The sequence below is a fragment of the Etheostoma cragini genome, chromosome 10 (genome assembly GCF_013103735.1).
Source record: "Etheostoma cragini isolate CJK2018 chromosome 10, CSU_Ecrag_1.0, whole genome shotgun sequence".
In the NCBI taxonomy this organism is placed as follows: domain Eukaryota; kingdom Metazoa; phylum Chordata; class Actinopteri; order Perciformes; family Percidae; genus Etheostoma; species Etheostoma cragini.
In genome coordinates this window covers 23,595,256-23,607,220 of record NC_048416.1, presented here as the reverse complement: position 1 = coordinate 23,607,220, position 11,965 = coordinate 23,595,256, and the positions used below count along the sequence as shown (strand labels likewise).

At 42.7% G+C, this 11,965-nt stretch overlaps 1 protein-coding gene across 3 annotated transcripts; it reads right to left on the bottom strand.

The window, feature by feature from the left end:
* Positions 1 to 265: 265 nt before the first annotated feature.
* On the bottom strand, positions 266 to 9,774 carry pitx2 (paired-like homeodomain 2). Of its 3 annotated transcripts, none has more exons than XM_034884075.1 (4): positions 9,459 to 9,774; positions 6,771 to 6,840; positions 2,099 to 2,298; positions 266 to 1,328 (listed from the first exon to the last, which is right to left on the bottom strand). In XM_034884075.1, the coding sequence occupies exons 2-4, from the start codon at positions 6,814 to 6,816 to the stop codon at positions 771 to 773; spliced, it is 804 nt and encodes a 267-aa protein (XP_034739966.1). In that variant the 5' UTR covers positions 6,817 to 6,840; positions 9,459 to 9,774; the 3' UTR covers positions 266 to 770. The 3 variants fall into 3 exon arrangements, with proteins under 3 accessions (XP_034739966.1, XP_034739965.1, XP_034739964.1); XM_034884074.1 differs by lacking the exon at positions 9,459 to 9,774 and adding an exon at positions 9,408 to 9,429; XM_034884073.1 differs by lacking the exons at positions 6,771 to 6,840; positions 9,459 to 9,774 and adding an exon at positions 2,764 to 3,219.
* Between the last annotated feature and the right edge of the window lie 2,191 nt (positions 9,775 to 11,965).

Sequence of the window (11,965 nt, the reverse complement as noted above, 5' to 3'; positions counted from 1 at the left end):
AGTTCCCCCCCACATGCGTTGATAAATCGAACCTGGAGAGGACTGGGAGGGGGGGGGGGGGGGGGGGGGGGGGGGGGGGGGGGGGGGGGGGGGGGGGGGGGGGGGGGGGGGGGGTTAATAGCGCATTCGCCTCGACAAACAGGAGATATGATAAGTCAAATATATTTACAACCTTTTCAGTCGACAATTAACGTCCAAAATCCACCCAAAACAAAACATGACGAGCTATGAAAAATAAAACGGGCCTTTTTTTCTTTTTCTTTTTCTGTGTCGCAGTGTGAAGGCCTGGACTCATCAAAAGTGAATAAACCTAAAATCTCCTGTTTCAGTTTGACTCCGACCTGGAGTTGAGCTTGTTTCAGTGGTTCAGTCTTCTAGTGCCCTTTTTGAAAAATGAAGAAAGAAAAAGTAGCTGTAGTAGTCTCTTGTTCCTGTGGCCGGTTTGTGATTGCCTACACACTGCAAAAAATGACCACCATAACAAGCCATTTGGTCTTGTAATCACCCTCAAACTTATTGGTTCCCCCCCCTCCAAAAAATAAATGGATGGAATAATCTCACTTGTTTGTTGATATGATTGGGGATGTTCAAGGAACAAGTGGCAATATCTTAGGAAAAAAATCAGAAAGTAGGCCTACCATATGACCATCAGAAATGTCCTGAAACAAAACCTAGTTCCCCCTTACGTAGAGAAGAATACCACTTTAAGCGTTACTAGTAGCCTGTTATGACTTGCTCTGGTGGTTACACTTTTGCAGTGCAGGTAGGTATTAGACTGGTCTGTCCACGGCGTATTGGCAAGCGCTCAGATTAGTGGCCGGATTCTGCACACTGGCGTATCCAAAACTCGAGTGCTGCTTGGCTTTCAGTCTCAGGCTGGCCAGGCTGGAGTTGCAAGTGTCCCTGTACACATAAGGAGGGGTCGGAGGCGCGTAGGGGCACGCCGAGCTGGGCACCCCCGAGTTGAGAGACGGGTTACTGAGGTTGTTCAAGTTATTGAGGCTGTTGAGGCTGGAGCCCGGCACGCCGGTGACCGCCGATGGCACCATGCTGGAAGTCATGGAGGATATGGAGTTGGGCGGCGAGAACATGGTCTGCGAGGATAAGGGGTTGACATTCATGGAGTTGAAGAAGGGGAAGCTTTTGGTGGATAAAGAGGCCGACGTGAGGCCCTTGGCTGCCCAGTTGTTGTACGTGTAGCTGGGGTACATGTCTTCGTAGGGCTGCATGAGTCCATTGAACTGCGGGCCAAAGCCGTTTTTGCAAAGCTCCGCTTGTTGGTTTCTTTCCCGTTTCCTCCACTTGGCTCGCCGGTTCTTGAACCAAACCTGAAGCAAAGAAAATGAGAGCAGGTTAGAAATAAATTATTAAATTGCATTATTTATTTATTTATTTGAATCCTTATAAATGTAACTGCTCTAAATCAAAACACTCTTCGCTCATTTATTTTCCTGGGAAGACAATTCCGCTTTAACTCCGTCTTTATCTGAGCAGAATACACACTGGTCTCGCACTGCACCATCTTAATGTGGAGAGGATGTGTATTCCTCCACAGGCTTCCACAAACACGCTGACCTTAATCACACAGCACCAGGGTGACAATCGCAAAAGACAAGCTTTGCACCTCTTTCACACGAACAGGAGAACACGACTGGTATCTGCCACCGGCTAACATCAACAGCTCAACTGTTAACACCGTAATAGTGTGTAATTACACCTAATAGGCCAATAACAAGCAGTTGGTTGTTGTCCTATTTTATTCTGAAATTACTGAACAGATCAACGTGTGCCGAGAACCACAAATTAACGGTGCTAAACTTGCTTATTTTGCATTGTACGCAAAGGATTGGAATTCATATTTACCCTAATAAACAAACATACCTTTAGGATCTTTAAATAAGACTTTGATTATTTATTTTCCAGATAAAAAACTGTCCTACATTATTTTCACGTAAATTCAAGCCGTGCGTAAAGTTTGGTCTCAGTGCGCAATACTATTAAGGCATAGGGTATTTGTAGGTTAACCGGGTGATTTGCACAAATTACCCGATATTATACACCCGGATTATTTTTTGTTTGCACCCAAGGGAATACTCACCCTGACCCGGGCCTCTGTGAGGTTGGTCCACACGGCTATCTCCTCCCTCGTGCTCATGTCCGGATAGCGATTCCGCTGGAAAGTGGCCTCCAGTTCCTGCAGCTGCTGGCTGGTGAAGTGAGTCCTCTGCCGCCGCTGCCGTTTCTTTTTGGAAGGGTCATCTGAAGAGTCGTCGTTTTTGTTCTGGTTCTTTTCTTTTTCTGTCAAGTGGAAAGAAGTTGATTTAGTCAGTGTCATGCGGATTAAGGCCTGTATGCCATAGAGAGGCAACACACAATTACATGACACTGTTGGGAAATTGATGATCGAGGAAGGAATGCTCAGGCTCATCAAATAAACACAACTACATTATTTTCGTGTATAGTTTAATTTACCTCGTTGATTAAATCTGAAAACTGAGTATATGAGTAAATGCCAGACTACTTTCCATGTGCACAAAACAAGCTCTTTCATTTACATAACACAGAAACATTTCACTACACCACACACAGAGGCCAGTATCAGGACTAATTACCGGTCTGTGTGACTAAAATGACAGTTTTAATCGCCTATTTGCATGCGCGAGACTCCCTTTACGTAGATTAATGCAAGCCATCTTTTGTTTGATATCAAGATGACATCTGCGGCACCTTGCTGAGAACATCTGCACCCCGGGCGGTTCTTACCGACAGACTCCGGGCTGGACGTGTCTGACACCGTGTGCACCTCTAATCGGTGCTTAGAGTCCACAGACCGCTGCAGCGGCTGCAAAGTAGAGGCCATCGCCAAAGCCGTGTGGTGTGTGGAGGCAAGTTTATTCCCAGTTAGGTGATGATGGTCTGTGTTTAATGAATCCCTCATAGAGTTCATGAGTAGAAGGTCACAAACTGGCTGTCAAAAGCAGAGTAAGTCCCTTTAGTACAACCAGGATACGCGGCAAGTCCGTCTGCGGAATATGTTCAGATCTCCAAAAAACGCACAGCAGAGCAGTCCCTTTTGCGGTTGAGCTAAAACCTTATTTCTGTTTAAACTGGAAAATGCTTTAAAATAGGCCATTGAGTGCTGCCATACTAGCACCGGTGGCAAACAGCGGCTGACTATCAGAGTGACAAGGACAGGTAGGTGATATTAGATCCAGAGGCATACACACACTAAACCGCTCTCTGTTCATTTCAGCTGTTGCCTGTGCACTGCCTATCTAACTGCGCCTCTCTCCAGACCTCCACGTCACCATGTTGCGCCCGCCCATATTCTCTCTGACAGGCACATCCATGTGGATATGACGGTGTGTCCAACCAACCGGAGCTAGCAGAAACGAGAGCTGTGTGCCAATGTATTTATGCCGGGGCTGGCGCTTATTTTTCTCCTCCAAATAAAAGCATGTAAAGGGAGATGGGACGCACGGTGTACCCGCGGCGCTCCGTTGCCGTTGCGCAGCAGCCCAAGACCAAATAAAAATGAAAATAACTCAGTTTGGCCTCATTTTATTAGATGGGTCCAGTGGCCCAGTAAAACATTGCAGTTCTATTGATACCCAAGCTGAGCCGCAGGCTCCGTCACCGCAGTTTACTCAGGGACTCAATGTGGATAAAGCGAGCCACCGAGCGGTTTGTATTGAAAGCCGTATGAAAAAAAGATGCACACTGAATATCAAACACAAGAATGTACTACAACACACTGATCCTGAGAAAGGACACGCGATTAAAGGGAGCTATACATGGAACTTCCAGGGGGGGCTTGCCAGACTGCTTCAAAACGGTGTGTCCGCACTTGTCAACTCACGCTAAATGCCAGGCATGTACAGTATAAACTGGAACAGCTAATGCAGATTGTTTTTAATATAAGGTATTCATCAAAGGCAGCGAAGAAGAAATGCGATACAATAAGCCTACTCTAAGGGAAAAAACTAACGCACTGTGTTTAGGCATTCTCATTTGTATCCTCATCTTACTTGGATATGATGGACAACGTGACCAAACGGTTTTAAAGTGGTTCACAATCCACTACATCCCTCTATACATCCTACAAGCTCATGAAAAGCATTGTCGGTCATACTAGTTGTCAAACGAGACGATCCTCTTGACCTCCCCAGAGTTAAGGTTCAAATATCCATTAAATCAACCCCGCCGGAGTTTGTTGACGACGGATTACTTTATCTGGATGCTTAACTGGATATCTCTCCTCACTTTGCGTTTGGACCCCTCAGTCGTCCTCAGCCAGCACTCCTTTAGTGTTTTTTTTAATCTGATTAGACTTATTTGCCTTAGAATTTCTGAAGAAGGACTTTTAATGAGTTTGAGCTGATGTGCCAGCACTTTTTTTTATTAACTTACAACTCCCCAAAGAATCCGACGCGTTAAGGCAAAGTAAACACGTCTAATCAAATAAATGCGACTTTAATTTTTCGAGGGGGGGGGGGATGTCAGCTGGGTAACAGGTGATGGAAGTGACGGACTGATTGCCAATTAGTGCGTTTCATCCCAATAGGCTATACATGAAAAACAAATGATTTTAAATATTGATTATGTTCGGGTCCTTTTCTTACTCCACGGCACAGCTCGTTCCCCATCACCATCAAATGACATATTTTCGACATCCACGTGGCCAGGCGGACGCCCATTTAGCCAGCACATTTGGACTTGGCTCTTTTAAGAAGTTACTGGGCTAATCCCGTGAAAGCCCCTGGTATATAAATACCAGCAGACCATAGACTGTATGCAACACGCACACGCACACGCACTCTCAGAGGGACGGAAAGACTATTAAAACAGAGGGAGCCAATCGCTTCTCAAACAGAGCAATAAACCCTTGTTTGGATGGCCTCTGAGTAATCCAATTAAGATGATGCACATTTTAAATTAGAATTATTCATATGTCATTTAAAAGTAATGGACTTATTTGCATTAATATATATTTTTTTGGGGAAAAAGATGAATCATGTTCTTACATTTCAAACAAACGTTCACTTAAACTGGGGGAAAACATGAGCATTTGATGATTAATGGTGTGCATAAGGGAAACGGGATTCTAAAAATAAGTTTTATATTTCAAAATAAAACTGCAATTTTGTTAACAATAACCTAATAGAAATAACCATAATGAAAAAAAAAACTTGTCCATGTCTTATTTAATGCCAAGTAGCGAACAGTCTGTTGCTCCTTTTTCCTTCCAGCCGCATTGTAATACTAAACTTGAAGTGGATTATCGGTTTCCTCTTCATTTCTACCTTCTGAATGCTTTATCTCTCTTCTGCGGATTACTGCGCGCAATAGGCCTCCGCCATTGAGGGCCATTAATTAGCAATTCAGTCAATATAGGGGGAGACGACAAGGCTTTTTACATAGGATTAAGGAGACATCAGATTCCTCCATTAGTATATTCCTCCTCACGAATGGGCTTTCATTATACATTTAGTTTTCCCCGGAGTCGATCCAACAAGCGCTGCATAAATTACAGCAAAACAGTTGGCGCGGGTGTCCCCCCCCCCCCCCCCTTTAATTCTGTTTTTATTTTAGTTATCATATTATTCTTAATCAATGGCCGTTCACACTGTGCAGCTGTGAAGCTATGAACAGCATGCCCTCTGCCACACTTAGCCCCGTCAATGTCGGTTAAATGAAGCCGAATGAGAGTTATCGGTTATTCGTTTAGGACCCTAACAAGACCTGATGCCATTTCCCCGCCAAATTGGAGAATAATTAATAAATCCCAGACTTTGTCGAGAAGGGGATTCTAGCTTTTGTTTAGTAACACGTTAGGTTTTATTCCTAGGTGTTATTTAGGAAAACATGTTGCTGTTAATGCGAATAGAATCGAAGTATAAATCCACGTGTGGTCGTTGTACAACAACGCCTTAATGTGCCAAAAAGCCAGTGAATTTGTAAATTAAAGGTTACCCATTATCAGATGTGTCAGTGGTCCTGTAGGTTATGCCCATCTTCCAATTACACCAAATAACTTCAGAACTGCTTCAGACATTTCAAATCCTCGGATGACGCTCTGAAGCTGCACATCCACATTCGAGCACCAGGTGTCGCTCTAAGACAGCGAACCGACCTGGACTCACCACCAACTTCTCACCGACGAGCAATCCGACTGCTCAACATCTTGGGACGAATTTATGACATCGCCAAAAAACTAAAGAAGCATTTTACAGTCAGGTTTTATATCGACGAGTCTTGAATTGGGATTTTAATTTTCGAAGAGGACAACGGGGTACTATTTTGTGAGAAATCTCCTTAATTTGGCCTTTTATTTATTATTTATTTAAAAATCTTCAGCCTGTTTTAAGAAAGCTAAAAAAACTACAAGTTGGAAACACTTAGCTCACTAGGGCTACAACTGTTGACTTATTTTAAACCAAATTCGATTTTAAGATAATTATCATTGTTAAGGCCTCTTCTAGAGAAGGTGTATTAATTAAAAACTGCCGCTTATAAAATATTAGCTATAATGAATAAATATCCCGTTTTAAAAGCAACACGTTTGATAAACCCTCAGTGTCTTTAATTCTCAAGAGTACCGATTTAAAGGCTTTAAAGAATAAAATAGAATGGATAAACACAAACATTTTTATGTAATTGGAACTAACAATTAATCTAAACTATTAGTATTATCTAAAATACCCACGTCTTATTATGTGGTCTGTGAGAATTGCTCTGTGAAGATGATGGATGATGGATCAGATACTCACCTATTTGCGCGCAGGTGGTGGCCAGTTTGCGGCAGTGGGAGTCCATTATGGCAACTTCAAGAAACCGCTTCTGTAAAAACAGACAAAGAGCCATCATTAGCCTTAAGACTGGTAAACAGCGCGCTTTGTTTTTCAATGACATCCAATTCTACTTCTGCAGTCAGTAATTTTTGGAGTCAACGTAAGACTGAAAGCATAGGCCTGGTGGTGCGTTCAAATGAGAAGTATTGGCCTATTAGACAACCAGAAAGAAAACTCTTCGGGTCTTGAGGAAAATATTTCAAAGTGATTTTATAATAATCAAAATTCAGACATCCGATGCACATTGATGATTGTTAAAGTAAACTAAACTCATATAAATAAAAAAAGCAAAGTTGCTATGTCAGTGGAGGTTCACATCAGGCACAGAAATAGCATTTAAATGAGTCTCGGTTTTTTAAATTTTTATTTTATTTTAAATGGTTAGTGGTCAACTTATTTCCAATTTCAATTTAACTGTGTCAGGTATATACAACTGTCCATTCACTAAGCTACGGCCGGAAATGACATAAAAACCCTCTTTGAATTGGAAAAAAAATAAAAGCCAAAATGATTTTCGTTGGAGAAAAACTAAATATAATCCTAACTCTGACGATTTGTTTTCACTTGATTTAAGACGAATTAGAGTAACATTTTTTTTTTTTAATCGCGCGTCATATATACACATTTTTCTTTCTTTCCTTCCTTCCCAGGTTCAGAATGATTTGTTTTTATTTTTTACAATCTGAGTAGGCTTTACCCAAGGCACCGTGTGGTGCTGGGCCGGGTCTTGTGTTGTGGTCCAGCCTGCAGCAGTTGGAAGTGGAGTGATTCCGTAGTAAAATCACGGGATTAGAGTCTGATTGAGATGTCTGTCGGTGGGATATTACAAAATTCATTATCGCAGCCCTCATACTACCTCGATATGAAGTTACACAGATGGGGTTTTATTAGTCCAGGCTCACACTGTTTGCTTATGATAATTCGAGTCGGGGGGAATTTGCATGCAGTCATGCTGTTAACCATTTTCCTCAGCTCTTCTCTTCACCTGCTCTACATCATCTGAGAGGTTTTTTTTCTCTCTCTCTCTAATTCAAAAGATGCTGATATTGGAGGTTAAGTTTTACGGCATGTACCTGCACAACCTTTCTTCTCATCCCTCCTCTTTATCCCTCCTGCAAAATGAAATAGTGGGGGTCATGCTGTAAGGCGTAAGGCTGCTGCAGGCGGCTCAGTTTTCTCTAATCAGAGAGATTTAAGACGGGTCCTTCCAGTATTTCAGCCTGCCTGGCTACTCCGCGGCCTTTGAAAGCACGCGCCGTGTTATTTATGCATTTTGCTGTATTTAATTTTGATTCTGTGAAAATATGGATACCCTTTCTACATCCATGGATTTGTTTCCATGTATTCTTGTTGTTGTACTTGGGGACTTAAAATGAAAGACATGTATTCCTTTTTAAAAATCTCAGGAAAAAAAACTAGAAAAATTAAAATAAAATGTGTAACATATAGTCTATTATTGAACTTCTTTAAAATGTAAATGTATCACCTATTATTGTGCTAATTTCAAAATGCATACTGGGCAAAAAATATAGCCCCATACGGTTCTTAGAATAGCCTACATTTAATAAGTACAATAATCTTAATTTCTGATTATGTTGTAACGTTGATTTGTTGTTTTTAAGCCTGTTATGTGCTTATAGATATTTCTATTTTTCACAACATGTGCACTGTGTTGATCCAATAGGAACGGGTTAACGGTATAGAGCTGCGTGATATTCTGATTACTTAGCCTTTTATTCCCGGTCACCCATTCGTTCTCACTTTCCGGCCGCTCTCAGCACCAACAGTTGATATGAATCAGGGACTCACGTGGCATGCGGCCCAGTGCGGACAGAAAGCTGGCATTGCCTCACACTGGCTTTACTTCTGAAATTAACACAGTAGAGCATGAGACTGCAGCCTTTACCGGGAGTTGAATCGACTAACCTCCACCATATGGCCCTGTATTAATTAAAGGCGTGAGACCGTGAACGTCGCCTCCCCCCCCCCCCCCCCCCCCCCCAAAAAAAAAAAAAAAATGTTTTTCTCCCTATATTTTAACAGGATGCAGAGGAGGGTAAAACACATCTAAACTGCACTTTTTTATAAAGAGGGTTATTAATACTTTACTTTGGCGAGCTAACGCACCATTTAATAAAGGCTATATCAGAGTTGATACGCTTTATTTAGTTACGTTTACCCACGATGTTACTCATTATATTGGAATGTGTGTTGCCTATTTTAGGGCATCAAACTGACAACCCGCAGGATATGATACACGAATCGATATTTAACGCTTTTCTTATATTTATCACCAAATGACACCAAAAGACAATACAGTGTGCCCCCCCCCCCCCCCATTTTTCTTTTTCTTTTTGAGTCCCCACACTCCATCACCGCTAATGATACATCACTATCCTCCGCCGACCTGCAAGGCGAACCCTTCCCCTCACATCACTTCAGCCTCCTTCATGTTACAGCCACGACTTTGAAATTCACATCGTAAACGCAAAGAACAAGAAAAGAGAAGAAGAAAACGAAGATGTGGAACCAATTCGTTCACTTGCATTAACTCACACACATGTTATTTATTTGGAGTGCCTCTCCGCCTCGTCCTGCTGCACTTACCAGTCGTAGACACCGGCGGGGTTCGACTTTCCCAGCCGTCGGCGTTTGGTTCTATAGAAGAGATAATCCCAGCGTCCGAACCCACTCAAGACACCGGGATTTGGGTTTGTATAGCGAAATTGCAGGAAACTTCAAGGTCCAGTAGCGCTGAGGTCTAAAGTTTCTGTCCGGAAATGCGAGCCTTGCACTGGATGTGGCTCTCCCGCTATGTTATCCAGAAGGAGACGGAGCGCTACCTTTTTTTAGGATAGTTTCATTAATGCGCATAAATAACCATCTGTTTACAGCGCGAGGAGAAATGGCGAGGGAGGCGCTTTCGTCCGAGTCTCCCCTTGGTTCGCCCTCTTCTGTCTTGCCCAACTTTTATCTTCTTGAAAGACGCTTCAAGAGTGGCGCATTTTTTTCTCTCCTTCTTTTGAGCTCAGAGAGGGACCCCGTGTGTGCGTGCGGGCGCGCGTGTGTGTGCCTTTTTTAAAGGGGTGTGTTTGTGTATGCGCCTCTGCCTGTGTAGTCAGAGGGCAAACTTAGAGCCCCTCAACTTTAAACAACAATCAGAAAAATCCAGGATGGCATGATCACAGGTCAAAACAAAACAAACTGATACACGTTACCTTGCCCTGGTGCGTTTACTGAACCATTGCACCATTTGAGCATGTAAAACATATCATCGTTAAATGCAATTTAAAACGAGCAACTCCACTGTTTTTATTATCGAAACTCGCAAAATAAACAGCCATAACCGCGTATTCATAACTAAACTCACATACTGACACTTAATTTAAAGAATTGCTGCATTTAAAGTGCAGCAGATGCAGATTCCTAAGGTTGCCTATTATGTAATCAGCAAATTAGAGCCTAATTAACGCCTAATTAAAATCAACGTTTAACCGTTGTTGGCACTGGTTATAAAATAATGTAACAAAAAACCCCGCAGTATTTGGAGTATTCCGAGGTGAACAGAAACCTATTTCAATGGATGCATTAGGCTCCGCCAGGGCCAGACAGATCCCTATCGTGTTGCGGATTTATGTGCAGAGTTGAACAGCTGGCTCAGATGCAAATGTCCTTTATAGATCCGTTTCGTTAGATACAGGCTGATTTTCCATTCGCATTTTTAAGTGAGGTGAACAGACCGGACGTAGGACGGCGTTCCCTGCTCCTAATCCGTCTTTTACATTTTTAGTCATACTCCCATTAAACCATTAATTAATGCGCACATCCACGCGGGAATTTCCAGGCAATAGGGGGACACTGAAGCAAAACGAGCCCACCATCCAACGCCTCCACCCCCCCCCGACCAACATTTGCTGATTCAGGAATAGTTTGCATCCTTGTATCCCAAACACAAATGTAATCCAATGCATTCTTACTGCAGCCTTAGGTAAATTTATAATGGAGGGATTATAAGAGTCCATGTATTTTTTTAATAGCTGCTTAGATTATGTTTGTTTAGTCAGGACTATAGACATTAAATCAAGTTAGTTATTTTTGTAACACCGACAAATTCCTCTTAGTCTTCTAGAAAGGCCCAAGAAGGCCATATTTTATTAATTTCCCACTCGCCTTAACACACATGCAGGCAAAGAGCGTTGGGTCAAATGCAAACCAATATAGGATAAGATAAATAAAATGTGCATATTTGCCAACACAGCTCGCTCAGTTCTTCAAAAACGTGACCCGGTCGCTTTAATATTAGCTGTTGTGATATGGCACACGCACACACAATGCAGCTAAACGACCCCATAACCCGTGCAGAAAACACCAAGCGTGCATCATGCACATCTTGAAATCACGCCCCGCCTGCACGGGGAGGAGAGGGTGAGCGGGGTCTGGAGAGGCACGATGCTTCGGCTATATTCTCCTCTTACCTTCTTATACAAATAAAAAAAATTCAGTGAAGAGCCTCCTCTTTCTCACGCGGAAAGGTGCAGAGGAATGCCTGAAGTTCAGAGAAGGCTGGCGGGCATGAAATCTTTCGCCTCGGGGGCAAACCGGCGGCTTCTTTTCATTTCAAGCGCTTATCGATTCGCCGTTGTCATCTTTGGCGACGCAGAAGGACACTTGAAAGAATTTCTGATGGGGCTGTGATGTGAGAAACAGGGTGACCTGCTCTGCTGATGCTCTCTCCTGATTCTTAACGAGCACATCAGCCCACAGTGTCAGTACAGTTGGACACTTCACCCCCCCCCCTGCATGATGAGGAGAACTTTAAAACACTCCTTTGGCTTTCCATGTGTAGGCCTATCAGCACGCATCCAAGCCTCCACTTTTAAAGGGGAGAGGTGATAGACCATGCAGCAAGTCAGCAACAACACTGTCTGAAAACTTAGGCTATTGTACTTTAATAATAAATGTCTGAACTAGGGATGGGCACTATGGAGAAAATTCTACATCACAATATTTTTGACCAAATACCTCTATCGATACCACCACTTTGTTGTAGTGTTGACTATTGTTGCTTTCACAAAAATATTTACACAATGAGATTTTTTATAAATCATCAGTTA

Excerpts from the sequence above, each read along its gene's own strand:
- pitx2 (XM_034884073.1), bottom strand. The coding sequence starts at position 2,947 with ATGAACTCTATGAGGGATTCATTAAACACAGACCATCATCACCTAACT. Across the intron at positions 2,299-2,763 it reads GTCCAGCCCGGAGTCTGTCG|AAAAAGAAAAGAACCAGAAC; the intron begins GTAAGAACCGCC and ends TCCACTTGACAG. Across the intron at positions 1,329-2,098 it reads TCACAGAGGCCCGGGTCAGG|GTTTGGTTCAAGAACCGGCG; the intron begins GTGAGTATTCCC and ends TCTTTGCTTCAG.